The sequence below is a fragment of the Anser cygnoides genome, chromosome 4 (assembly GCF_040182565.1).
Source record: "Anser cygnoides isolate HZ-2024a breed goose chromosome 4, Taihu_goose_T2T_genome, whole genome shotgun sequence".
In the NCBI taxonomy this organism is placed as follows: Eukaryota; Metazoa; Chordata; class Aves; order Anseriformes; family Anatidae; genus Anser; species Anser cygnoides.
The window spans coordinates 51,832,916-51,860,708 of NC_089876.1; the positions used below are offsets into that span (position 1 = coordinate 51,832,916).

The 27,793-nt window shown below is 41.2% G+C and overlaps 1 protein-coding gene and 1 long non-coding RNA gene across 4 annotated transcripts; one reads left to right on the forward strand and one right to left on the reverse strand.

Moving 5' to 3' along the window:
- Nucleotides 1-1,941: 1,941 nt before the first annotated feature.
- TMEM192 (transmembrane protein 192) lies at nt 1,942-20,265 on the reverse strand. The gene is made up of 6 exons (XM_048076204.2): nt 20,150-20,265; nt 16,688-16,834; nt 12,625-12,889; nt 9,679-9,813; nt 5,307-5,409; nt 1,942-3,579 (listed from the first exon to the last, which is right to left on the reverse strand). The coding sequence occupies exons 1-6, from the start codon at nt 20,180-20,182 to the stop codon at nt 3,456-3,458; spliced, it is 807 nt and encodes a 268-aa protein (XP_047932161.1). The 5' UTR covers nt 20,183-20,265; the 3' UTR covers nt 1,942-3,455.
- LOC106032321 (uncharacterized) lies at nt 19,763-27,651 on the forward strand. 3 transcript variants are annotated; one of them, XR_007168135.2, is made up of 5 exons: nt 19,763-20,446; nt 22,099-22,184; nt 22,509-22,594; nt 23,451-23,554; nt 26,433-27,651. It is a non-coding gene; the product is annotated as an uncharacterized lncRNA (long non-coding RNA). The 3 variants fall into 3 exon arrangements; XR_001204787.3 differs by lacking the exon at nt 19,763-20,446 and having other exon boundaries at nt 21,446-22,184; nt 26,433-26,527; nt 27,053-27,650; XR_001204785.3 differs by lacking the exon at nt 19,763-20,446 and having other exon boundaries at nt 21,448-22,184.
- The last annotated feature ends 142 nt before the right edge of the window (nt 27,652-27,793 follow it).

The following is a 27,793-nucleotide window of genomic DNA, read 5'->3' on the forward strand; positions in this document are numbered from 1 at the left end:
TTCAGAGATTTTAAAAACTCCCATGATGCGACTGTTTTGGGGCAGCCCTGAACTTTTTGCCTGGCACTAGGAAATACTTCTCAAGCCTCCCAAACCTACGGGTGGCTTTCCTGCAGATCTGCAAAGCAAAGTGGATAACCACCTGTGCCCCAGCACAGCAATGAGATGGCATTGGCCACCTCAGTATCCAGCAGACCCCTGGCCACCCGCAGGTGCTGCAGCCTAGCAGTGCCTACAACACCCAGTGTGCCCTGTGCCAGCCCTGTCACCAGGGCAGGAGGTGCCCCTCAGTCTCTGGCTGCAGACAGGGGCTTGGCTGCCATGGGGTGGAGAAGGGTCCTCAGGCTCACCCAGCACCACCCTGACCTACCGGGTCCCATCGCTGAACTGTGTCCACCAGTGCCACCTCCACACCCCGCCTGAGGTGGTGACTCCACCACATCCCTGCTGTCCTGCTGACTGACATCCTCCTCGCTGCAGCTCCCTCTTCTCCTTACTAAACAGCCCCCATCCCCTCAGCTGCCATACTGGAGCCAAGTATAGAGGAACAATCACTTCCCTCATCCTGCTGGTCATAATGCTTCTGATGCAGGCCAGGTTGCCACTGGGCCTTGGCTGCACTGTGGGTTCACATTCATCTGGCTGTTGACCAGCCCCTTTCTGCTGGTCCTTTTCTGCTGGCAGCTTTCCAGCCACTTGTCCCCAAGCCCACAGCAGGTTGTTGTACCCCAAGGGCAGGACCTGGCACTTATCTTACTGAATGCCAGGCAAGTGGATGTGGCCCATGGGTCCAGCCTACCCCAGTCCCTCCGCAAGAGCCTTCCTACCCTCAAGCCGACCAACAATCCCACCAACTTGGTGTCCTCTGTAAACATACTGAGGGTGTACTCAATCCCCTCATCCAGATCCATGATAAAGAAAAACGCTAAAAACTGGGCCCAGTACTGAGCAGCGCTACAGGTGACCAGCCACTAACTAGACACACTAGTCTACTCACTAGGACTCTCGGAGCCCAGCCAACCATATACTGGTCCAAGCCCTGAATAGCCAGCTTCTCCAGGAGAATGCTGTGGGAGATGGTGTCAAACACTTAACCAAAATCCAAGTACACAACATCTACAGCTTTTCCCTCATCCACTAAGTGGGTCATCTTGTCATAGCAGATAAAGCTAGTCAGGCAGGACCTGCCCTTCATGAACCCATGGAGGTTTCTGATCACTTCATTGTCCTGTGTGATGGCACTCAAGATGATCTGCTCCATGACATCTTAAAAAAAAGGAAGATGAAACCAAACTATCAGGATCTCAAAACAATTGCACAAATTGTCACCCTAAATTTGTAGAAAATTTACACATCTGTCTATATTTTCATCCATCATTTTATTAGTCACTAGTTTATTTTACTGTTTTCCTTCATTGTTCTTGTCCTTACCAAGCTCAGTAATTGTCTCATAACCCTACTTCTTTCCTTTCTAAGGCAAGATTTAGATATGAAAGGGCCTTTGCTTTTACTCTAAAGCTGCTTCCTTTAAGGATTTTTCCCCATGTTTGTTTTTAGAAATCCAAGCAAATTATCACTGCCTCCCCCTGAACTTAATTTACTTTATAGACGGTAATGGCTTTTTGTAAAGCAGGATTTCCCTTTACTGTAAGGCATGCTGACCTGTGTCCCCTAATTCTACTTTCTCAGGTTCTCATTCACTCGACCAGCATGCAGACATCAGGCTTACTGGTTTCTCAGCTTTTCTTAGAACTCTTTATATCCCATTGATAGCCTCCCTGCCCTCAAGAAAGAGAAAGAGGGGAAGTAATATACAAATCAGGTTCAGACATCTCAGCCTTGATTCACTTAGAGCTCTATGTTAAAATACTTTTGTCTCAGCAACTTACAGTTGTTCAGAGTAGTATTCCAGGGTCTTGAAGAGAAGATTTTAATGACAGATTTCACACTTTCCTTAGTTGCATTTATTGTGCATGAACTTCACAGTCACATTTCACTGTTTTTCATAGAAGTTATATAAATCAATACACAGTCACATCAAAACCTGAGTTCTAAAACCAAAAACATTTGTATCCCTCACATGTTTATTATAAAATCTTGGTTTTACTTTCAAAAACAAAAAACCAACAACAACTAAGGGGAACAGTTTAGTGTTGGATAGCAGCAAAATCCCCAATATTTGTTTATCAACCTCCATATTTGTTACAAACTGAACAGTTATTTCTAAAGTTGTGCCCCAGTACCAAAATAGAAAGATTGTCTTCCCTCCCACCCCCATTCAACCACAAGACCACTTCCCATGAAAACATTCTTCTGAGTTTTGACCAGCAATTACCCTGTCTTCCCATAGATATTGGCTTCTAAAATAATGCTTAGTCTACATTGGTAGACAAAGTAGTACCTGGAAGAGAATGGTTCTTTTACCACCCTTCCCAATAAATCCATGCTATTAGATCTGCAGACTCTTGTTTCTTCAACTTCCAGAAGACTTCTTTATTTTTTACACCACCCACATACACATTGCAACATTTTCATTAAGATGCTGTCATTTTTGAAGAATCAAAACGTAGAGCAAGTGTAAGTGCAGTTGTGATAGCATCTTGTACAGGATCTAACTTGAAACGCCACTCAACACAAATTGCTTACCAGGTCATTGAGAGCTTGCTTCAAGTATTTGTGTTAGTTCAGTAGGCAGAGAAGGCAGAACAAGGATCTGTTTAGTCTTTGCTGACACAGAATCTCAGTAAAAAGAATGTCAGCAGCCCTGAAGACACCTCTTGGGGGATTTAGAGCCAGCATTCTGAAGAGCTGCTCAGATTGCTTATCATGACCTTCTTTTGTACCACATGTGAAATATACCATTTTAGGACACTCAGTGCCTTTGTTTTTCTTAACAGGATGCCAAGTTTCACTGCTGGCATGGGCAACAATTCATTCCTTTTCTTGGCAGAGGAGAAAAGGGGGCAGATCTAGAAAGCAAGTACATTTTGTATAGAATTCATGAAGTATACCATCTCTAACACTGAAAGTAATGGAATTCTGCAATAGAACATGTCTTGTCCCCAACTTCAGCACTGAAAACCGTGAAGACATCCTCTGCAAAATTACCTTTTCCTTGAGAACAAATTTGTATTCTTGAAATATAAAGTACTTCAAGACTACAGCAGGGCAAAATAATAGCAACAACTGAAAGAAGTTAAACCATTACATCAAGTCCAACTGCAGCATAGCCTATTAGGATTTAAAAATCCTTGAAGCTCCAGATCTTTCAGAACTGATGTGAAAGAAGCCAGAATGTCCAATTGTAACAGGCTTACAGCATATGCAGAGCTCATGCTTCCAGTTTAACTTCTATTTTGAAGTGTGAAAGATGATCAGAGAGTCATCTGTACAAAACGGTTTGGATATTGCATTGCCTCATATTCCCTCGTGCTCCAACAACAGTTTTCCAAAGTTTAACTTTTTATTTGCTGAGATGTTAGCGCCAATAGTCTCTTGCTGAGCAGTGCATTGTGTCGCTGAAGATACTCTATTACATCTCCTTGCTTCTCAACTATCTCTTCTAAACTTGAATTTTCCCTTGAAAGAAAAAGAGAGTAAATACATGTTTCAGTAAGAGATAATAGCTTTCTGATATAAGAAAGGTCACTGCTGATTAACCCATACTGTAACAAGCTGCTCTTCAGTTTTACTTGTGTTGATCTTGACTGCTTCTCAGGGATGAAGCAATCTGTCTAGCCTCATTTTTGGATAATGAGAAAGAGCAAAAGATCTGGCTAAACTTCATGACATGTTTGCATAAGCAATATTTACATATTTCCTGTAAGGCAGTTACAGAAAAATAATAAGGCTGCTTACTTGTTTTAACCAACTTAAGTTGGTGAGCTAGACTACATGCCAGAATTGTACCAACTAAGAAAGCCATGCCACCTTTTCTGTATGGAATTGTCAAACCTGACATTAGAAACTTAAAACAGCAAGGACAAGCACTGAAATTTTGGCAAATACTCCTGCCTTCCCTCACTCACTATTTGCTGCTGATTGACTTGGAAGTCTGCTCTCAGCACACAGGTGAGTATCTCAGAACTCAGGAAGTTGCACCCCAGCCTTGCAGCACTTTATGGAGTAACATCGCCCTTAAGTTGTTATTCTGAGTACTTTATAAGAACTATGATTAAGTGGAAAAAGACTTGAGTCCAATTAAAAACCTACCGTGGTCAAGCTGGGAAAAAAGTCTGACAAAATTTGCAACCCTAACTGGTAATCTGCACTACCAACTTAAAGCACCAGAACAGCTCCTGGTCAGTAGCTTAGGTTGTAGAGGTCACAGTATTAAAAAAGCATTCAAGGTCAGCTGAAGGGCTGACAGGATTCACTTTTCAATAGACCTTAGCTCTCCAGGGAAAGAGAGTCAGAGCTGTATAGATTTGAATTAAAATAACTATTTTGCAATCAGTTCTCACAGGAAGTTTGCACTCTTTAATCAAGAGATCAGAGTCTTTTCCTCAGCTGGTCATTGTTGCAAACTTGTTTTCTGGGCACTTGAGGATTTCTCAGGGGAAAAGCTGAATGAGAAAGGAATGAGGTCCCCCATGCATTCACCATGATGTTGATATCAATATGGAAGTCAGACATTGTATCAAAATATCAAGACAACTCTAAATCCTTCCTGTATCCTGGATACCTAATTCCAAGTTCGGTAAGAGCATGTACAGCCTGCATTTGTGACACCTGGGGAAGTGCTGAAATATCAGCATCCCTAGACTTCTGCACTTCAATTTTTTACTAAGTAAGTCATGCTTTATTACAAAGTTTCAAAATAAATTCATGTGTGGAAATCCAAGCTAACTTTGACTTCATGTTGTCATTACCAATCTCATTTCAGCAACTGGAAGACGTTCAAGCAGTGAGAAGGTACACAAAGGACAGTCTTTGTGTAGGACAAGACTCACTACTTGTGAGTGAGGCTAATGCTGGATAGCTTCCCTGTATTATTGACAATCTTTCTCTCAAGTGGCTTACCCACATTAATTACCCTGCAAACTAGAAATATATTCCAAATCCCTTGCTAGAATCTCATGTCTAACTGCTAATACAGGACAAAGCTACAAAGTTTTTCTTCATCTATCAACTGCCCACATTTTCTTGCCTCAACGAACTTTCTGAAATAGCTTCACTTACCTGTTTTGGTTGACAAACTGAAAACTATACAAGTATTTCTACATGAAGTAGTAAAATTACACTAGTCAGTGTTGACTATATACCATAGTTGAACACATGGCAAGATTAATACAGAAAAATCTTACCTGAATCCAACTTCGGAAGTAATGTGACTAGGGTAAGCATACATCTTTTCTTCTTCAATTATGTCAGGTCTTGGCTTTGCACGATTGAAGTTGCTTATTTTCACTGAAAAAAGTTTAATAAAGTATTAGGAAACTACCACCACCAAGAAATTTTATCACCAGGCTCCAAGTTAAAAACAAATCCATAACAGATGAATATATGCTCACCTTAGAATATGAGATGGAAAGGCAATAAGTCATGGGATTAGGTAGAAAAAAAGTAAAAAAAGAATAAAAGCAGAACCTAATCTCTACTTATTCTCTGGTATAGCTGGGATTACAAATTGAGGTTTTTTTTGCTTCCACCCCTCCACACACCTTTTTTTCAGTCCTGCCCCTCAAAAGACTGAGTGAAGACCTGAATGAGTGAAGACCTGAACCTGCTGCTTAGCTTGTAAAGCACAGTCTGTCACCTAAGGGAAGGAAAAGAGATCTAGTTTCCTCAGAGGAAGCTTGAGATTTGATCTCCAAATTCAGGCCACAAATCAAGCAATGTGCAATAAAAATAGGAGAAAGTTTTTATACTAGTATCTAGGTCAGAACTTCTGACTTAGTATCTAGGTCAGAACTTCCACTTTGAGCTCTCAAATAGTATTTTAACTAGACTACCTGCAATGAAGCAGCAGCTTGTCTGCATGCTCCAAAACTAGGGCAGACTTGGTACAGAAATCTATTAAATATTTGAAACAGAGTGGCTCTTTGATCAGCTTCATATTGTGAGCCTCACAACGTTGGGTTATCAAAACCAAGTCACTCCTCGGCATCTGTGAATAAAGTTTAAGACTAAATTTAACACATGTACCATGGGGATGGAAGAAGCTGCAGGAACCCCTCGCATTATTTGTGGAAGGAAGCTGGAAATATTTGAAGTTATTCCTTAATCAGGAGCTGATATTGAAGGGAATGTACTGCAGAGATCCAGATTACATATTTTCAACTATGTAGTTAGGGGTACTTGTGAAGCAATACATCTAATACCACTAAAAAAATTCAGTCTGGCTCCATGAGAAATCTACACTACAGCAGAGAAAGGCTGTCCTTAGAAGTCAATAGTATCACAGGGTTTACTATAGGCCACCCTCCTAAAACAATGCTAAGACCCTCCAGAGGTTAGCTACAAGTTGGGCTCAAAGGTTAGTTATTTCTTTGACCGTATTCCTCTACAAATAAAACCACAACAGAATAGATGAGAAGTTTCCAACATACTTTACTTGTGGGAATGTTAGTCTTTTATTAAAGTGATATTAGAAATATGCGAGGAAGTCATTAGATACATATATTTAGTAAACCTTTGAACATTCAACTCTGCCCTACCAGTTAGGAACTTAAGATATTACGCTGACATTTAGAGCTATCTATATCATACTTCATTCCAGGCACATTTACCTCACTTGAAGGATTTATGTATGTCAAGTCTGTTATAGGATAATCCTAGAAATTCCATGTAGATTTGATCCCTCACCTCTGGATCCTACATCCATGTAGGCATACACTGCTAACCGAGGATGTTTTAAGAACAGCAGTTATATTTCAAGGGCCATTGCAATTCTGGAGACTTCTTGCTTGATGGAGCTATTTTGTGTTTCAGAAAATTCACAATCAGGTATTCCATGCAACTTTCATTTGTGAGGCATTAAATATAGTAATAGTTAAACAAAAAGTAGTCAGGTACATTATAACATTCAGTAGTCACGTACATTATAACATTCCACAGGTAACTGTTTACACATCACTAGCAGTTAAGAAATGATTCCACAGAAGAGGAAAAACTTTCTGAGTAATATACTAACACAAAAAAGGGGTTGATCATCATGAGTTCACAGTGGAGTCACATTAATCTCCCCAGGGTTGCTCCTTGAGTTAGAGCTACATTAGTGATAAAATCTGAACAGTTAGTGGTATCTAAGTGTTTGCCTTAGAGAGACGCTCCAACACAGCAGGGGACTGTCCTTAGAGTATCCTACAAAGGAGGCTTCATGTTTCCTGTCACAGAGGGCTCTGAGACAGAAAAGTGTATCAGTCACAACAGTCTTCCAAAAACTGACCAAATACTTTTGTGTACATCAGGAGAGCTTTAGTTTGATGCCTAAAAGGTTAAAGGCAAAACCCTCAGAAACAACCATTACATCCAAGAGATATACAGGCAGTCTGTTAGCTTACCTCAACATGTTTTGGGATGGAAGAAAAGTTATACCACCCACTAGAAAAGGCAATCTAGATTGATTAGAGAAGTTTTCCCCATCTTGAGGCAAGTTACATAAATTTGTTTATATAACTTAAACTCTAGTTATATAAAATAACCCTTGCTTTGTACAGCAATCAAGCTTTAGAGAATGAAGCGTAGACTACTCTCCTGGGGCTGCTAAGGAAGGAAGGAAGGTAGCTGTTGCCAGAAGGGACAGTTTGCTCCCTACTTGAGGTGCAGCTCCATCCCTCCTTTGCCTTGGTTCCACCACTCACTGGACCCTTCAAGCCTCCTTCAGCTCAATCTGGAAAAACATCACACCCTGTATCTTCCTAGTATAAACTGGTAATGGATTTTACAAGCACTGGTAGTACAAGCTAGGGGAGATAACCTGCCTGGTGACAGGTCATTTGAGAGCTCTTAGAAACTCCTTAGAAACTCCAGTCTCAGACTTATTTACAAGGAATTTGACCTTGACTTATTCTATTTTAATAAGGTAAGAGATGCATATTATACCTCTGAACTATAAGAGACCTCAGTAAGAAATACTGTTTCACTGGAGTTCCTGAAGTTCCACTGAAGTTCTGTAGCTTATCTCTACTTGGAGTTTCCCAGCAAAGTAAGTATGCTTATGCTAAGACAGGATGATTTCCAGCATTCTTGGAATAGCTCTCTAGGATGGCCGTGCTCATGTCTCCTCATTGCTCTCTTCATTCTTCTTTTGCCCATCTAAATGGGCAAAGCCTGACAAGACTACATGCCTTCAGGCCTCCGCACCCTTATGGAAGAGATATGTAGTTTAGAGCTGCAACCTTATTTCTTGCTGAGTTTTGACTTCAATAGTGTGCCAGGAAGAGTCTTGACTAGTTTTAGGTCCCAGATGACCGAGCCATTTGGCAGTATTTGCATCAACCACATCAGTAAGAACACACCAAAACTCTTCTACAAGAAAAACTATTCTAAATCAATATATAACAGAGCCACAAAGAAGTCAGATTATGACAAAAACACTGACTGTAGAAATAGCTTTTCCTTTAAGCTGCACGCAGTCCGGAAGGATGCAGTCCTGAAGGAGGTGTTTTCAGGTATTTCCACCTTCCTGCTATTTGATTAAAAGTCAGGAGCAAACTTAAGTTTTGTTCATCTTTTTTTCCTTCCACTAGAGAAACCAGTGCTACTGAGGCTATTTAAACTAAGCTGTCATCTCCTTGTTTGTAGCTGTAAATAAAAAGCAGCACCTCAGAAGCAGAAATACAAACCATCTAACTCAAGACCCAGAATGTCATGTCAGACACATTGCATTTAAGCATTTGTTTTACAAAGAAAACTACGGATAATTGCTTTTTTGTGTGTTATGTACCTTTTCCAGTGTTTTCAATGCAGCTACATGACCCATAAACCCACATAGCTTTTAAGATGAGATTAGAACATCATTTGTTTCAAACACTTATCAACCAGCATTTTAGATACTATTACTGTAGTTTTATAGAAGGAAGCTTATGAAGTCCTGCTAAGTTATACCAAACCTAAAAGAAGACAGCCTTACAAGAAAGGGACAGCACAAAGCAGTGCATCAATTTTATGCAGTGTTTTAGAATATTTGCTAACACTAAAATAAGAGACATTATATTTAGAAAACAGAGGGAATTCTTCACTTTCAGTGATGGAGAGACTGCAGCTTTTGAGGTAAGACCACGTAAAGAGGAAAATAAGGGAATATAGAATTAGAAGTCTGTAGATGAAGGCACACCACGCTACCAGCTATTCAAGTTCCAACTGTAAATCCTAGAACATCTGATAAAGCCATCTCTCACTGCTTCACAGCTCACAACTGCATTTGAGGACACACTCCCAAACCAACAATCCTGTTCAGAGAATACTTCTGCAACAATTGTTTTTATTGCCACTTCACTGGATCAACAGCTTTAAGCTAACAGCTTTTATCTACAACACCACAAAACCAAACCAAGCCTGACAACCTACCCATTTGTCAGGAATTTGCCTTGGTTCCTCTACAGGCACAAAACTATGTTGTATTTATAGTTGCAGTTAAACATCCTGGGGTACCCCAGCTGCACTACTCTGAGGGCAAACAAAAGAGCTCAGTAGCCATTATAGCACTCCTCAACAAGGCAAAGCTCATCTCACCTGTGTAAATCACCAGGCAGGTCAGTGAACTAATCAGCTCCACACCGAGGACTCCCAAGATAAGATACAGGTACACTTTACTGTGATCAGGGAAGGAATGCTGGGTTGACAGAATCAAAAGCAGGGCTGCATTACCTAGAAAAACAAGTGTTACATTTGATGCAAGATCACAACTGCTGGCAACGAAATGAAGTTTTCTTTCAGCATTTCATTGTAATGGTACAGAATGAGTTCTTACTGATTTTTCCAACTTAAAAGAAGGGTGAAGAAGTGGACTAGGCACACCTAATAGATATGTGTTCACTTAAACAGTTTCTAACCTTGTAGCTACTATCCATCCTCAAAACTGCTTCAAGATTATAGTTTTTTCCCCAATTCCTAGAAGGTAACACCAGTCATAATTCAAAATGAGAAGTATTTTCCTTCAGTGTATTTAAATATAAGGTTATTAAATAAAAAAATATAAGGTTATTAAATAAAAGAAACCACAACTGCTAACCCCTTCCTTACACAGAGATATATCTACACAGGCTTCCAGTTGCCTGGCTATTATTTTAACACTTGCAGATTACAGAAATTTGAAGTGAGTACAATTAGTCAGGGATAATAAACATTTAGTTATAGACCTAAGAATTGTTCTGAGTTCTTTAAAGCCCCTCTTCTCATACAGTGCAGCATACTTCTGATGCAGAATACAAAAAGGTTCCCTCCCCCCCTAGAAATGCTATAACCAGTCTGGATAAAGCATTCAATTTATTAAGACCATTGAAGTGTCTAGGGAACTCAAGTTCTTTTGTACTACATTAGGCAACTGAACTGTCAGGATGGAAGTGATAGCAGCAGCAGTTAGCACAGCAGGAAGTTCTCAGCAATGCTCACCACCTTCTGATCTAGAAGTGATTTACATAAGTTCATAGCATAGATCTGATTGCACCTGAACTTTTACACTTGCCCACAGCTGGTACAGAAGAGGAGACACGGACTCAACCTAGGACAGGAAGCAGGGCTTTTGAGTTTAATAATCCAGATTTCAACAGGTAGAATAGTCCTTTTACTATTTTGAAACATCCATAAGCCTGCTGTAGCCTAATCTTTTCACTCCAAAAACATGCTCCAAAAACATCTTTTATCTTCAGAGCTCTACCTAGTGGCCATAGCCTGAAGTTTTACACTCAAGGTGACTAGATCTTTTAGTGACTGGGTGGAAAGCTAGCAGAGCAGTAGTACCACAATTTATCAAGGCTGGTAAAAAAATTATACTCCAGTTATTCAGATTTACAGATAAGAAAAATATTGTGAAAGACCATTCTTTCCTGTTCCCCTACCACTAAAATGTGAAAAAGCCCCTCAAATTTATAAACGATCTGGATGTAGGAATAGAAGGTATTTTGAGCAAGTTTGCTGATGACACCAAACTTGGAGGAGTTGTGGACTCGAATGAGGGTGGAAAGGCCTTGCAGAGGGATCTGGATAGGTTGGAGAGCTGGGCGATCACCAACCGCATGAAGTTCAATAAGAGCAAGTGCCGGGTCCTGCACCTGGGACGGGGAAATCCTGGCTGCACGTACAGACTGGGCGATGAGACGCTGGGGAGCAGCCTAGAAGAGAGGGATCTGGGGGTTGTGGTAGACAGCAAGTTGAATATGAGCCAGCAGTGTGCCCTGGCGGCCAGGAGGGCCAACCGTGTCCTGGGGTGCATCAAGCACGGCATCGCTAGTAGGTCAAGGGAGGTGATTGTCCCGCTCTACTCTGCGCTGGTGCGGCCTCACCTCGAGTACTGTGTGCAGTTCTGGGCACCACAGTATAAAAAGGACATGAAACTGTTGGAGAGTGTACAGAGGAGGGCTACGAAGATGGTGAAAGGCCTGGAGGGGAAGACGTACGAGGAACGGCTGAGGTCACTGGGCCTGTTCAGCCTGGAGAAGAGGAGGCTGAGGGGAGACCTCATCACAGTCTACAACTTCCTCATAAGGGGGTGTCGAGAGGCAGGAGACCTTTTCTCCATTAACACCAGTGACAGGACCCGCAGGAACGGGGTTAAGCTGAGGCAGGGGAAATTTAGGCTCGACATCAGGAGGGGGTTCTTCACAGAGAGGGTGGTTGCACACTGGAACAGGCTCCCCAGGGAAGTGGTCACTGCACCGAGCCTGTCTGAATTTAAGAAGAGATTGGACTGTGCACTTAGTCACATGGTCTGAACTTTTGGGTAGACCCGTGCGGTATCAAGAGTTGGACTTGATGATCCTTCAGGGTCCCTTCCAACTCAGGATATTCTATGATTCTATGAAATTAGGCAGATACTGCAGTTTATTGCAGTGTTTTTTTTTTTAAAAGCAAAAACAGCTAATTGCTGAAACTTCTTTCAGCTTTACTGGCCAGTGGTGTAGCATAGAATATACGAAGATAGAACACTGTCATACATCACACTGTTCAAACAAAGAAAAAGCCGTAGGAAGTAGAGCCAAATGTTATAGAGCCCTGTTGAAGATTAGAAAATTGTTTGACTAGTTTGAGACAGTTGTTGAGCAACAGGTGATCCACCCATTTCTACTTAAAACGCAGCTTGAAAAGCAAAGAAGACTACACTCCTCAGAAGGATTAACAGATTAGCAGTCATGCCACTTACCCAACTAGATAAATCAGTATGCAAATTGCTATCACTAGCAGCCAAAGACCTTGCTGGCTAAGTATTCTATGGCTGAAGACTACAAATCACTAGATGTCTTACTCAGCCTCACACTTCTGGGCACTTTTTCACTATGTTCTTTACGACATGCATCTGGCAGGACAGAACACTCAGACAGCCCATCTGACTAAAATAGCATTTAAAGATTTGGCTATGAGTATTTGTAACAAGTTCATAATGTATGTTAAATAACTCTTCAGTCTTTCCTCCTATCAAAATTTAAGGCTTTACAAAAGAACAGAAAAACAAGTTGACTTTACCTGTAGAGTGAATCACAAGTGGAAGACTTTTTAGATGTCTTGTTGATCGATATATTGAGAAGTAACCTCTGCTTCTGACTTTACTGTGGTGGTGGTGGATGTATCGTTCAAAAAACACGTGCAGAATCCACAGAATTACTTTTGCAATGATTATGACAGTCTGCACTTTAAGTGGGTGAGTATAGTTTCCAGGGCACTTATCCTGGTTTGGATTAGGGTAAGAACAAAACATAGCTGCTAAAAATGCTAGAACAACAAAAGCAACCTAGAAGAGAAAGGAAGAGAAAACACTCTTAAAAGTCAACATCTAACAATAAAAAGACTTCTGTAATTGTGCATTACCTTCTGAATTGATTTTATTGAAGTTACAAACATTAGATGCTCTTACCACAATGACTACATATCATTCCAGTAACACTCATGACTGAGCAGAGTTGAACAAACTTGAGAACCATTCTTCTTAGCATTTCCTCCAGATTGATTACACTGTTAAATGAGTACCCCTTTCAAAGTAAATGAATTTGAGTCCTGGACACTTTTTAATCTGTTTTTTACTTTAACGGAAAAAAGATGTACATAAAAGTTTTTCAACTCACTCATTTGTACTTGTTACTGCTCTCCAGGACTGTCTCATCTTGTTGGAATAGTCTACATTTTTCTCCAAACAGAGGGAGTTCGACATTTCATAAATAAAGATTAACTTTCTTAAATCCATTCGAGAATCTCTAAGTTAACATTAAAGCAAGTGAAACAAACATTCTACCTTACAGAGCACGTAATCAACACCAGGTAAATACCTCTGTGAGCTAGTAAATACACTGAAGAATGATTACTACCAGATTTTTCCATTTTGCTCAGAATTTATGTCAGAATGACCAGGCTAGTGGCATTATAACTTGTCTTCTAGACTTTTTACTGAACTTTCAGCTTCAGTAGTTAAGAGCAGCATATGCAATCCTTTGGCCAACTAGAAGGCAGTCTTATCTTCTAGTGCAGATTATCTGGGGGTATATGTAAGCACAGAGGGACAGTTTTTTTTATTTTTCAGACCCTTGCGGAATATTTAGTCATAGAAGATGGTATCCATCATTTTCTTTCACTAAACAACAAAGTATGGTACTTTCCAATACTGTTTCATTCTTCAGACTGAAAAAAAATCACCAACACAAAAGAAAATTGAAAGCTTCTATATAGATAAAAAACCACTTTACTTAAGCCTACAAAGCTTTAATACCCCCTCATACTCTTAGCTTAAAATGAGCTTCCAAGATTCTGTATATTATCGTATATTATACTTCACAGAAAACAGGACTGAAGATGGAGGAACATCTTATTTTCAAAGCTGCTTTACCTCATGAGTTTACCTGTATTTAACTCCATGGATATCCAAGAACCTACCCTCCTTTCCTACTCCCTTGAACTCATTTTGCTATTTTGTCATTTCCCAAGCAACTTTAAAAGTTCACAGAATGTAATCTGATATGAACTGCCCTTAGCTTGCTTCTTGAGTGGTGAATGCAGTAAGTGATGGAGGGGCTACGGAGGCAAGAAAGGGGAGGGAACAATTTGCACACAATCATCAGTTCATAAAAGCAACACCATGTCATAGAGGATAGGTAGAGTAAAGGTGAAAGAAAAGGGGAGCAAAAGAAAAGGGGAGCAAAGAGTATGTTATCCATACGGATATTACTTTAAACACATTAAATTCAAAAAGTTTTCTTGGAGATAAGTAACCCAACTGGGAAAATGAAATAGGAGAATGATTATCAGCATAACATTTAGGCTATTATTTAACCACCTCCTTTTCTTACAGAGCTAAGAATAACTCAGCTAACTCAAATCATTCCATTACTGTTAGGATTGCCATTTCACAACAGCAACACATCTAGTTCAACTCCCTCCTGGCGTCAGGAATGTATGTCAGTACAGCAAATGGCTATATTAAGTTCTGTGATACAATTAGCAGCTTTATTAATCTATGGCAATGCACACATGAGGAAGTTGACAACTTGCATTACTAAGTGGCATTTATTGACAACAACTTGCTTACATTCTAGGGTAGTCCAACAACAGGTTTTTCACCTCAGGTCAGAGGAATTTTATATACAGAAAAATATTCTTAGAAAGTATTCAAGAAGCTCAGCTTTATGTATGTACATATGCAGAAGAAAAACAGGGTTAATACAAAGGAATTATTTATAGCCTGTATGTGTTACACTGTTCTGCCGAGTCTTTTGACAGGAACCAAAAGCCTTGAAGAAAAGCAAGGCTTGGCAAACGCCACTCAAACACTCAGCCCAGCCACACACCAGCATAAGGATACTCTAGAATTTAATGTAACTAAGCAACTGCACTGAAGAAGCCATTTGCTGCATAAGCCAATTTCTTGGCACAGGAAGGAGAAGAAAAAAATACTCCAAGTTGCACATGAATTATTTTAGAGATGCATTACAACTTTTCCTCATACATACTCATATCCTACAGTTACCTTCTCCAGGATACCTGCTACTTTAGTTAGACATCTGTTGGAAGCTAACCTAACATCCTTCATATTCCACACAGTTTATACACATTCACAGAAGCACAGGGGAAGGAAAAAAATCCTATAAGCTTGTTTTCTCCATCCATCAACATGCTTCTTTTCAGCAAGAGACAGCACCATTTCATGGGTGCAATTTCATATTGCTGTATTGCACCAACAGAAAAGTTTTTTTTCATTTTGCTCCAAGGACTGACTTGCTACTTGCTCAGGTTCAGGAATAGCAGCAAGACTTGACCTGGAAGATTGCACATGGACAGGACTCTTCACCCTGCCTTTACTTCTCTACTTTCAGGAAGAAAAAGTAGTGATAGGTACAGAAGCAGCAGCATTTTTCTAGGGTCAGAGTGACTGACATTTGGCTACATCAGTTATGTCAGTATACATTAGCAGTCCCAGGATTCTGCTCTACCACCAGTAGCAGTGTCTACCTTCATAATGCAGAAGTGCTGAGGGATGGACACCAGAGTGATGTTCTGGTAGGCAAAGTGAATATGGCTGGATACGCAGTTTCCATTGGAAATTTTTGCAGTTCATTCAGCAGAACTGCAGTAGTGGTCCTTCATAAGTCTGCTTAGACAGAGGGAGATTTTTAGTTCTCAAGTTAGGAGGCCAGGGCATATTGTTTGAATAGCTTTACATAGCTACCTAAGGAGACCTCAGAAGCTGAGATAAGTTTTAGCAGAGAACGTTTTGTAGAGCACTGAGGATAGCATTTTTTCATTTATGAAAAAACTAACCATCTCATCTTGAGTACCCTGGCTTTACGTATGCACCATCTTCATATCTACATTAGTGGCATTATGCTATGTAAGTACAATTTCAGTTAGGTACTATGGCCTGAGCTTTCTACCTGATCTTCTTCACATTTCATTTCCATGTGCTCATAAGCAGCAATACACGTCTTCAGCTTTTGAAGAATAAACTCACCACTATGCAGGAGTCTCTATTTGTCTATGAGCCTCAGCATGACCTTCACGCTGTTAGGTACAAGATTTTCCTTTGTGCTTTTCCACCTTAACCTCCAAAGGTCAGTCAGGGCAGGAAATAACATGGATTCCTTATTCCTCCATTCATTACCATGTAAAAAACCCTGGAGCAACTCCAGCTTGACTTGCTTGGTTACCATGGAAAGAAATACCTTAAGTCTTCCCTGTGAAATTAAGTTCATCCTCCAAAGGGCAGTGCCATAAACCTGATCTTAGCTGTCTACATCTAGTCTTAGGCACTTATGAATCAATAGTGTTTTAAAAGTACATTTCCAACAGCATAGAACAACCATTATTTAAAAGGCTTTCCTTTCTAAAAAGGAAGGCTGCAGCATGTTAGCACTGAAAAACAAATTGGAATTAAAATTCATCAAGTATCATGTAACATAAAGATTATCAAAATTCACTGGAAGGTTTCGCTTGGTTGGGGGAAAAAAAGCACGTTCAAGTCTTGGGAGAATTCTGTCCACATGAAGGGTAACAATTCAGAATAAAGAGTACATTTTCATAAGAAAGTCATGGTTACTGAACTTACATGTATTAGCAACAGAAAATTGGCAAGAAAAACTGCTGGGATAGCATGAAATCTTGGCCGCAGTTGTGAATGCAGTGTATGAGACAAAATAAGAGGTGCATCCAGCAGAGGATCATCATCTAAACTCTGTGTTATTTCCAAGGACCCCTGGAACAGAGAGGGAAGAAGTGAAAACAGGTAAGCTCTAAAAGAATCAAAGTTACAGCAATTTCTTGTTAGCAACTCCATCTTTGAAAAAAGAACAGGATGAGTATTTCAGGAGATACTTTATGTTCTAAGCAAACTCTTCACATCTTTCTGTGGTAGGTATTCAATCCCTAAGGAATCTGACACCAGTATACCTCCCAGCATTGCCCTCAGTCTTTCAATCTTTAGAAATATTTGAGCACCATTCCCAAGTGAGGCCACAAGTATAGTACATTCACATGAGAAGGTCCAAGAAATTACAGTTAAAGCCCATTTCATATATCCTATACAGGTACTTCAGAAGTCTGTTGTTATTCTTGTCTTTGTCCAGACAAGTTCAAGGGAATGACAAGGACAAATGCAGTGTACCAGTAACAGATGTAATCTCAATTTAAATTGAGCCAGCCACTGACACCCAGTACGTCTCACTGTGTGCATCCCAGCAATAGTTCAAGTTGAATCCAGGAAAGAAAAAAGCAATTTAGAGGGAAGATGCAATTAGGGACTGGTCAAGACTCTGCTTTCAGTAGAGCACATGCAGCCCTTACTTGTCACATTGGTGACATATATTCAGGTCTTTCTTCTCCTCCACATTCAGCTTGCATGTTTCAGCCATGTAATTTTCCTGTAGTGCCTTTTTTTAAAGCTACAGCTAAGCTTGAGTGGAGAGAAAGTCTTTTCTTGTGGAGAAGAAACTTACCCCAGTGCAGTCTTTGCCCATTCCAGGCTAGAACTCAGCCCTTCAATACATCTGAAGCTGATCGTGCACAGGCATGCTGAACAAATGACAAGCTTGCCAGCAACTCAAACTGCTCAAGTTTCTCCTCTTAGCATCGCTGTATCCCATGCTATAGCTTGTTTGATTTGATAGTTAAAACCACTTAAGGTTTCAATCAAGTTTTGACTACTCTTCTCTGGAGTGGTAGTAACTACAGCCCAGAATAAAGTATACAGAACAGAATAACACCAGCCTGTGATGGCATTACAGCACAGACATTCAGAGATGATCAACAGTCAGAAACCATCCATTGAGGACACGCTACAGAACCTTGCTTTCTGCTGCAAGCCCTTCCACCCATCCCACTCCAGAGATCCAAGTATTCAAAATGACATGTCAGAGCCCACTGGGATTTCTGTTAAATTGAGGAGTCCTCATTGCCATGACAGACAGTAGTCTATCAAGACAAATAAGCATATTCTCCTAGATATGAGAATGAGAAGAGAGATGAGTTGTTAAAATAGATTAAAATAGATAAACAAAGCAGGTTGGAAGACACCCACAAAGATCAGAGTACAACTTGATGGACTCAAACTCCCCAAAGGACCACTCAAAAAAAAAGTCAGACCATATGTCTGAAAACATTACCCAAACACTTCCTCAAATGGGCTGGGCAGGCTCAGTACCATGACCACATCCCTGAGGAGCCTGTCCCCATACCTGACCCCCCTCCCTGTGAAGAACCTTTCCTTAACACCCAGCCTGACCCTCCCCTGTCCCAGCTCCATGCTGTTCCTTCAGGTGCTGTCACTGTCCCAAGAGAGCAGAGCTCAGCACCTGCCCCTCCGCTCCCCTCATGAGGGAGCTGCAGGCCACCATGAGGCCTCCCCTCAGCTTGCTCTGAAGAAACCAAAGGACCTCAGCTGTTCCTCATACATCTTCCCCTCCAGAGCTTTCACTATCCTCATAGCCCTCCTTTGAATATTCTCCAGTAGTTTTATGTCCTTCTTATACTGTGGTGCCCAAACCTGCACACAGTACTTGAGGTAAGGCTGCAGCAGCACAGAGCTGAGCAGGACAATCCTTTCCCTCAAACCCTTTCTGTGGGGCTGCTCTCCAGCCTCCTGTCCCCCAGTCTGTACATTTAGCCAGGATAACCCCATACCAGGTGGGGAATCTGGCACTTGCTCTCATTGAATTTCACAGTGCTGATGATTTCTCAATACTCTAGTTTGTAGAGATTTCTCTGCAATGCCTCTCTACCATTGAGGGAATCAAGAGCTCTTCCCAGTTTAGTGTCATCTGGGAACTCAGTATATGCCTTTGACTCCTGTGTCAGATCACTTACAAAAACATTGACAAGAACTGGCCCTAAAGTAGAACCCTGGGGGACCCCACTAGCGACTTGCCGCAAGCTTAATGTAACCCCATTTACTCTAACTCTGAGCCCAGCCTACCAGTCAATTCCTGACTCACTGCATTATGTAGGTTCACACTTCACATTAACCACAACAGCCCAGACTGGCTCCCTCATGTTGTTTCACCTACAGACAGCTGCCTGCAACAAAAGAGATAGTCACCCAGCGTTATCTCAGCCAGCATTCAGTTTTATTGTCGTACAGCGAGTGCCACACTCACACAACCAAAGGTGAGCAACCAGGCTTTTCCTCACTCATTTCTGCCTCTCATTACCTAGCCTTTGACCATGAGCCATCCTTGCTGGAACACCCACCTAGTAAGATGACCTTTTACTGCAGACCTAAAGATTTAGAAATGCTATTGCTCTTTTCATGTTACTAGTATAAGACCTATAAGTAGGAGTGCAAAAAAAGCTCTGTGCCCCATTCCCAGGTGTGACTTTTAAAGCCTGAAAGCAAACCAGCCACAGGTCATGCACACCAGTGGCCAGGCCATCCAGCCTCATTCCTCCTGAGCACCCAGAGGAGCTAACAGTGCACTCCTCCACCAGGCAGCAAGCCTCCTTCGGCAGGACAACATCCTCTGCCTGCTGGGAGCAGGTGAGCTCCTCGCTTCCAAAATACAGTGGCAAAGCTCCAGAGCACGTGTGAGCAGGTCCCTTACAGCGGGGCCGGCTACCACCCACCGAAACGGGGCCACCATCAGGAAGCACTAGGCGGCATGACCTCCAGGCAGCGCGGGGAGGACGGGAACAGCGTGCGAGCATTTCCTCCCCTTCAGGAAACCCAGGAAGCGCCCTAATTAGAGCGAGCACCAGCCTCACCGGGCTGAGCCGAAGCCCCACCCGGTAAAGCCCATGCACTAGGGGCAGGCTGGAGACGGCGGCCCGGGGCTAGGAGGAGCCGCCCACACCCCGCCGTGGCTCCATACCCCCAGCGCTCGGCGGGGGGGCTCCTACTTCCCTGCCGGCACCTGCCTGCCCCCGACCAAAGCGGGGAGAAAAAGGAGGCCCGAAGCGCTGGCTGAAGGCAAAAATAAACAACAAGAGGGGGGGAGAAGAAGATGAACCCGCGCAGCGCTCGCCCCCAGTGACAGCCGCCGCGCACTGGCGGTGCCCCGCCCGGCCGCCCCGCACTCACGTTGTCCACCTCCGACTGCCGCCTGGCCGCCATCTCGGTGCTCCGCCCCGCCTCGCCCCGCCGCCTTTAAGCGGCGCCCCGCGGCCGGGCGCAGGCCCCGTCCCCTCCGCCACGCCCCGGGGAGGAGCCGCAGTGCTCGGGGCCCGGCCCCCGTCGTCCCATCACGGGCTAAAAGCCCGTGAAGGGACTGGGATACAAGTCTTATAGGGAGCTGCTGAGGGAACTGGGGTTGTTTAGTCTGGAGAAGAGGAGGCTCAGGGGAGATCTTAATGCTCTTCACAACTGCCTGAAAGGAAGGTGTGGGGAGCTGGGGGTCGGCCTCTTCTCACAGATAACTAGTGATAGGACCAGAGGGAAAGGCCACAAGTTGCGCCAGGGGAGGTTTCAGTTGGAAATGAGGAGACATTTCTTCTCAGAAAGAGCAGTCAGGCATTGGGACGGGTTGTCCAGGGAGGTGGTGGAGTCACTGTCCCTGGGAGTGTTCAAGGAAAGGCTGGACGTGGTGCTTGGGGGCATGGTTTAGTGGGAGATATTGGTGGTAGGGGGATGGTTGGACCAGATGATCCTGGAGGTCTTTTCCAACCTTAATGGTTCTGCAACTAACGAGAGCAGGCCCAGAGGTGTCCCTCATGCCCTGGTGGCACTGCGGAAGGGGAAGGGCTGCTGGCACTGTGAGTGCAGCACATGCTTCCCCCCTGTTGGAGCAGTTCCTCTTCCTTCAGGGTGTATGTGGCTGATGAGAATGGAATTTGCAGAGAACAGAATTTGGGAGGTTAGTGAGAGTGGTCTCACGGACACAGAGCCCAGCCCTGCAGTTTGTTCCTGTACCCTCTTGTCCCTAAAAATGAACAACAGCAACTGTCCAGAAGAAAGTATGGGAATGAATGTAGCACGGCTTGCTGTGCGGAATGCTTCTGTGTTATAGGGACTTCCTGAGGAAGGGATCCACTTAGTTATTTCTAGTGGATTTCTCTGCAGTGGATTTGTCCAGTTGCCCCTTCGGACTGTGCTTAAGTGCACACAGGGTCTTGGTCAACATTGTTTCTATCATGGTTGTGAATCTTGTGAAGAAAAATACTTTCATTAAAACCTGCCCACTGCTAATTTCATTTAATAATTCCTTGTTCTTCCAGTAGGAAAGGCAATGGCCACTCATGGTATCCGTACTGATCTCTGACTTACTACTCCATGCCACCCTTTTGTATGCTGAATACTCCTGTAATGTTTAGTTATTAATCATACAGATGTTCTTCCAGCCTTTGATAACCTTTGTTAGCTTCTCTGACCTTTTTCAGCTATATCCTTTCTGAAACAGGAAGGATCAGAACTGGCTGCAGTATTCAAGTGTGTGCCTAATAGGAGTTTACAAAGTGGCGCGTTTATTATCTCTCGTGCCCTGTTCATCTGCTCATGTTTCTTAACCTTCTGTTTACTTTATTTGACCATCCCTGAGCCTTGAGCTTATGGGAGGCCATTGGACGAAGACAGGCTGAGGGAGTTGGGGTTGTTCAGCCCGGAGAAGGGAAGGCTCTGGGGAGACCTTACAGCGGCCTTCCAGGCATAAAGGGGGCCTACAGGAAAGCTGGGGAGGGACTTTTTGTCAGGGGGTGTAGTGATAGGACAAGGGGGAATAGCTTTGAACTAACAGAGGGTAGATTTAGGTTAGATATAAGGAAGAAATTCTTTACTCTGAGCGTGATGAGGCACTGGCACAGGTTGCCCAGAGAAGCTGTGGATGCCCCTGGAGGCGTTCAAGGCCAGGCTTTGAGCAATCTGCTCTGGTGAGAGGTATCCCTGCCCATGGCAGGGGGTAGGAACTGGATGGGCTTTAAGGTCCCTTCCAAACCAAACCATTCTGTGATTCTGTGAAAGCTGTAATGGGTTTGAAAGAACACAAGATATTATGTTCTCCAAGTCAGAGTTGTTCTTTGTTCTTTACTTATGAGAAGCCAAGATTGTCACCCTGAACAGTGTGCTTGGCTCTGCTTCCATTAGAAGAGTGCCGAAGTGCCAAAGGGAAAAAGCTGCTTTTGAGGTATGAACTTCTTCTGGTTGTCTTAAATTTTTTCATCTCTTTTTCTGTGACTTCTATCAGGTATCTTTCTGTAGAAAAATACTCAGCTGACACTTTCTACCCAGAATATTTACATTCCAGACTTGCATTCATTTGTTCTTGGTTTGTATGGATACAGATATTCAACTATCTGGTCAATTGCCTTAAAAACAGATTAAACTTACTGGTTTCAGTAAGATTAAGTCCAGCTCCCGTGATATGAGTCTGCTCAGTGCCACCTGCTCTACCCGAATGTTCTTTATTTGTGTTCCTTATTGTGCTTCCTCTTTTTTCCTTTCTCTCAAGAACACAAATCCTACTGATCAGCAGTCACAGGACAAACCTTTTCTGTGAAACACAAGTGAGGCCACAATTCACTGGTTTCTGTTCAAGTAAGTAGTGTTACTTTTATGAAGGTGTTCTGCCTTGAAAAGACGTTAGCTTGGCCAGTGTGGTCTACATCTAAACAGATCTAATGACCAGCTACTTTAAGGATATTTCAATAGACCAGTCTGAAACTTGATGGTGCAATTTTTACAAGGAGTAAAAATTTACTGCCGGAGGCTCCCTATTCTTTGCATGACTATATAACGTACTTGGATAATGCCACTAAGCTTGTGCTCAGCTTGAAAATCATGAAGTGTTTGCCTTTTGTCTGATGTGCAAGGAGCAACATTGTCAGTGCTCTGGTTAACGTATCTGTCCTGGAATAAACAGAAATGCTGGTGGGTATACTGTACTGAGTCACATAGCCAAGAAGGTAGCGAGTGCCGGTCAATGACAACAGCTAGAATATTTTTTGACTATAAATACATCTAGATTGATTTTAAAAACATACTTTAGAGCAGAGTTGTTTTTTTTTTTAACCAAAACAGCATTAAAATTTTTTGAAGAAATCAAAAAAAGTTTCATTTAAAATAAAAAATAGTGACACATCATCTTGGGTTGCTTAGCTACCATTGCTTTCATTTACAACCAAATAAAGTGTTCAACTGCACATTTATCTGCCCACATTTTGCTTGCTTGCTTACACGCACATATGTTTTTGTTCTTTTTTTGGGGTTTGGGGAGGGGTTGGATTCTGAGTTTGGCAAGCATGATATATGAGGTGAAAAGGTACGGGGGACAGAGATATTAATCAAAAACATGAAGTGATTTAGAACAGTTGTTTGAAACCTAGAATCAGGGATTTGATTAATCACTCGGAAACACCATCTCAAGTAACTGCATTTTTTATCTGTGTTGCAGACATGGTCATTTTTGTGCACCTGACTTGAAAGTCCCCTCCTGAGGGCAGATCCATTGTTGGGGAGTTTAAACAGATTGAGATATGCCCCATTCTTATATTACAGGTAAGGTAAAAAGATGTAGTATGGCCCAATAATGCCATGCTACGATAACCTTATTTGCAGACAGCTTATAAGGAAAGATAGCATAGACTAGACACCTAGGATTAAATCCTATACTTAGGCATAACCTTTTTCATATCAGTAATAATTACAATATTTGGGGATTAACTTTTGGAATTGTATCCTCACAAAGAGGTCTAATATCTACTTTTCTTTCTCAGTTTTATTTAAAATTTGGCATGAATGGAAACAGGAGTAAGCTCACAACCTTTTCACATCAAGTTATAAGGTGTAATTATTATTACTGTTTCTTATTCATATTGCAGGTGCAATTAGTACTTAAACTGTATTCAGCTTGGTATAAAAAAGTCTCTGCTCTGAGAATATGGGCTTGTGAAACGTCCTACAGTGAATAAAAATAGAAATGGGAAGTGAAATGGTAAAAATAACAGTAAAGACAATTGTATTTGCATGAATTGGTTGTAACAGTCCTGACAGTCAGACTTAGTAAGTGAAGTCTATATTCTAACCTCAAATTACAGACACTTCACAGGTACTTGTTTTATTTCAAGCATCTGTAAGTTTTTAAAATCCCATGGAGATTAAAAAAACGGTGGACCGCTGAATACATGTAAAAGGAACCCTGCAAACTGCATTTCGTCTAAGCTTTTTGTGGACTGTATACATGGTATAATCATCTAATCAAAAATTGACACTTGCTACGAAGCTTTGACTTCATAAATAAAAAAACTATTAAAATTTCTGACATCTTTCAATGCAAGCTATTGAACACTAGTTTTAATAAATAACTCTTTCAATCATTCATAAATTAGTATACAAATTTGAATGCTGGAGGCTTACTGGGGCCATTGCATAATTCTGCTGTTTTATTAGTACAAATTATTTGGCAAATTGTCCTATGTGTCAATGAATGAGTTCAAAGATAGGACTGATGAAAATAGGTAAATAAAAGTTATTAAATCTGTAGAAAGAGAATTTGGACTGCTTGATGCAGATGAGACAGCAGGATATAACAGTAGCAGTAAATTAAAGAATTGTGAAGAACAGAATGTGCATACTTGCTTACCTTTTTTTTTTTTTAAATTGTACCGAATTTCCAGCTGCATTCAAAAGCAAATAAGATGAGGTTAATGAAGGTATACAACTCTTGATTTCACATTTATTTTTAGAAATATATGCAAGAAGTATAAATGAAACTTTGAAACTGAGTATAACAATGTATCTTATTTAAATTAAAGGTGAGTTAGTTTTAAATGATTTAGGGCTTAAGGAAACACCTAATTTGCAGGGTGCAAAGTTTTCCCTCTGCAGAGTACTTTTTAATTATGGATTTCACTTTCTTCTGATTTTTCAAAATCACAGCTTTGTTTATATTGTGTTATAAAGCCATCAGAATAGAACAAGCATTTACCTGAACTATATAGGGGAACTGAAATGCAGACCTATTTCTGAAAATATTTGGGTTTAGATTATATGGAGTCTGATTTTCCTGGAAAAAGAGGAACATCTGAGATGATTTGACTCAAGAAAACTACTGATAAAATTAAAATAAAGATAGGGGATGAATTTTCAAGGAAAAATAGATTTTGTTTTCCACATTTTTTTCCAACTTTCCAAATATTTTATCTGAAAATCATCAAATGAACTTGTCAGGAACTGGCTTGTATAAATTAAAGTTTTAGGCTGTATGGCTAAATATTAGCATTCTGATAAAGGTAGTCTTTTGAATATTTTAGATTCTGAGGATACCCGTTTTCCCCCCCAGTACATTTGCCTGGATCACAATGTTCTTCTTTTGCATACAAAAATTGGCAAGAGACTTTTCCTGATGCCGCTGAAAATTGTACTCCAGGAACACTACTCGTTGGCTGAGCATCTGCTTGTACCAGAATTATTTAACTAAACCTTTCCATACTTTGACTTAAATTTCCCCTTCATTTTTTATTTAATATAATAGAAGTCCAGTTTTACTAGATGTGTTGCATAGTTAAGTGTACTGATCCTGAGCTCTTTCCTTCCTTAAATCTTTGCAATGAATTTTCAGTCACTCTTTGTCTTTCTTACACCAAAAGTAAGATTATTCCAAGCAACGGTTTACTCAATTTCCTGCACAGCAGCATGATACGGTTTTCACTTTCTATGAACAACCTGTCTGTGCAAAATCCCTGATCTCATCTTTTAACATTTCAATGTCTTTGATTTCATTGTTCCTTTGTGCAACAAAAGAATTTGTACAATGTGTGAACTATATTCCACCTGCTCCTTCCCCATCTACACTATTTTTCATTTGCTGAATGCCCCTCCAGTAGAGTCCACAGGTACTGTTCCTCCAGTCTCATTCATATGCATATGAAACAATATATATTCAAATTTATTCTTTCATTGTACTCTGTCACTTTTCACAGTTCAAATTGCTCCCAATTACTGTTCTTAGGTAAGCTCACTATATGCATGACTACATTCAAATTGGTGAGTTTAACTCTTCTTTTGCTATAGGCCAATCGTAGGTACCATGAACTATTGAAATTGAGAGGGTGGTCAGGCACTGGAGCAGGCTCCCCAGGGCAGCGGTCACAGCACCGAGCCTGCAGGAGTTCAAGAAGCTCTCAGGAGGATAGCTCTCTCAGACATAAGGTGTAATATGTAGGTAGTCCTGTGTGGAGCCAGTTTGACTCAATGACCTTTGTGGGTCTCTTCCAACCTGGGATATTCTGTGCTTCTATGAAATTAATAGCATTTCTCTGTATGGTTGATCATTCAATATGCACTAGATGGCAGTATAACAATTGATTTAACGTAATTTTAATTTATTTCATTTGCTGTTCCTGTTTTCTTCTCAAAAATTCTCTCTGTGTAATAGTTGAATAGGTTAGGACTATCTTATAACACTGCTGTTACAGTGGGGAATAATTATGATGGAAAAGAAGTATGCTGACTTTGATGGACTTGCATCTGGTAAGCGAAGTACAATACCTTACAGCTATTATCTATGTAGAAGACTACTTTTGCTTCATTCTGCAATAAAATAATGTTTTGACATGTTAAACAAGTGGGAACGAACATAACAATACTCTACACTTTTTTTTTTTTTGAATAAAGTGATCATAAAAAAAAAACCTGACTGGGATGAATTCTCAGAACAAAAAGGCTACTGTGACTGTTCTGCTTATCCACGTGATATACAATTTGCTGAGAACTGGATCTTGTAAATCCCTTCTGTGTGCGTGTGCTGTGTATGTGTGTGTAGTCAGTACACAAAAACTGTATAGAATTTATTTCAGTAAGGCGTAACTCTATATTGAAGGGTGGAGCATCAGCTCTGCCTGACTTGCGTATGGGCTGATGATGATGGGAACGGTTCAGCTTTCCCTGTGAAATCCCTGCTGTAGTTTTCCATTGCTACCTTTGCATCATGTCTAAGGGATCACATGGCTACAAGTTGAAATCTAGTAATTTTTGGTGTGTTTTCTGCTGTTTCAGTAAACCGAGCACACTGAACAGAGATACAATTGCCTTATCCAATGCAGAGGAAGCAACTCAAGTTTACAAGTATGAGAGTAAGAGCTGGATCACCCCTTTCATAGACATCTCAGGGATACATCATAAGTGAAACATAAACCTTTGCAGCACTGGGCATCAGACCTGCTCATCAAGATTTGGGCCTGAGTAATCTGCAGTACTAATACAAGCCAAAGTGATGACCTACGCTTAATTTCTTTTGTAATGCTTGCTTGAGCTAGGACTTCCTTTTTCCCATGGCACTAAAATAGATGTGTAATTTACCAAGAACACTGTACTGTTCAGCACTGACCACAAGTGCCTAACTTCTCTGTTGTGAAGAACTCAGAAGCTTCTTACTGTTTGCTCTTTTCCAAAACTAGGGCTGGAGTACTTAAAGCCTGTTTACTAGAACATGTGTTATATCAAGTCTCTTGGGGAATTACACCATGTCTGGTTTTAAAAACTGAAAAGCCAGTTCATAGTTACAAATTTTCATCATAGTTATAAGATCCATGAACTTTACAGAATAAATATTATTCTTCACCTGTTTTCATTAAGTATGCATCATTTTTGGTGCTCCTGCAATTGCTTACATGGAAGAATAATGTGAGAAAAGACTAAATATTTTTATCCACATTTAATCATATTTAACTGACTTTGGTCACAGTACAGGTTATTTTTGATAGCAGCTGCTTTGCTATTGCTTATTTAACATTTCCA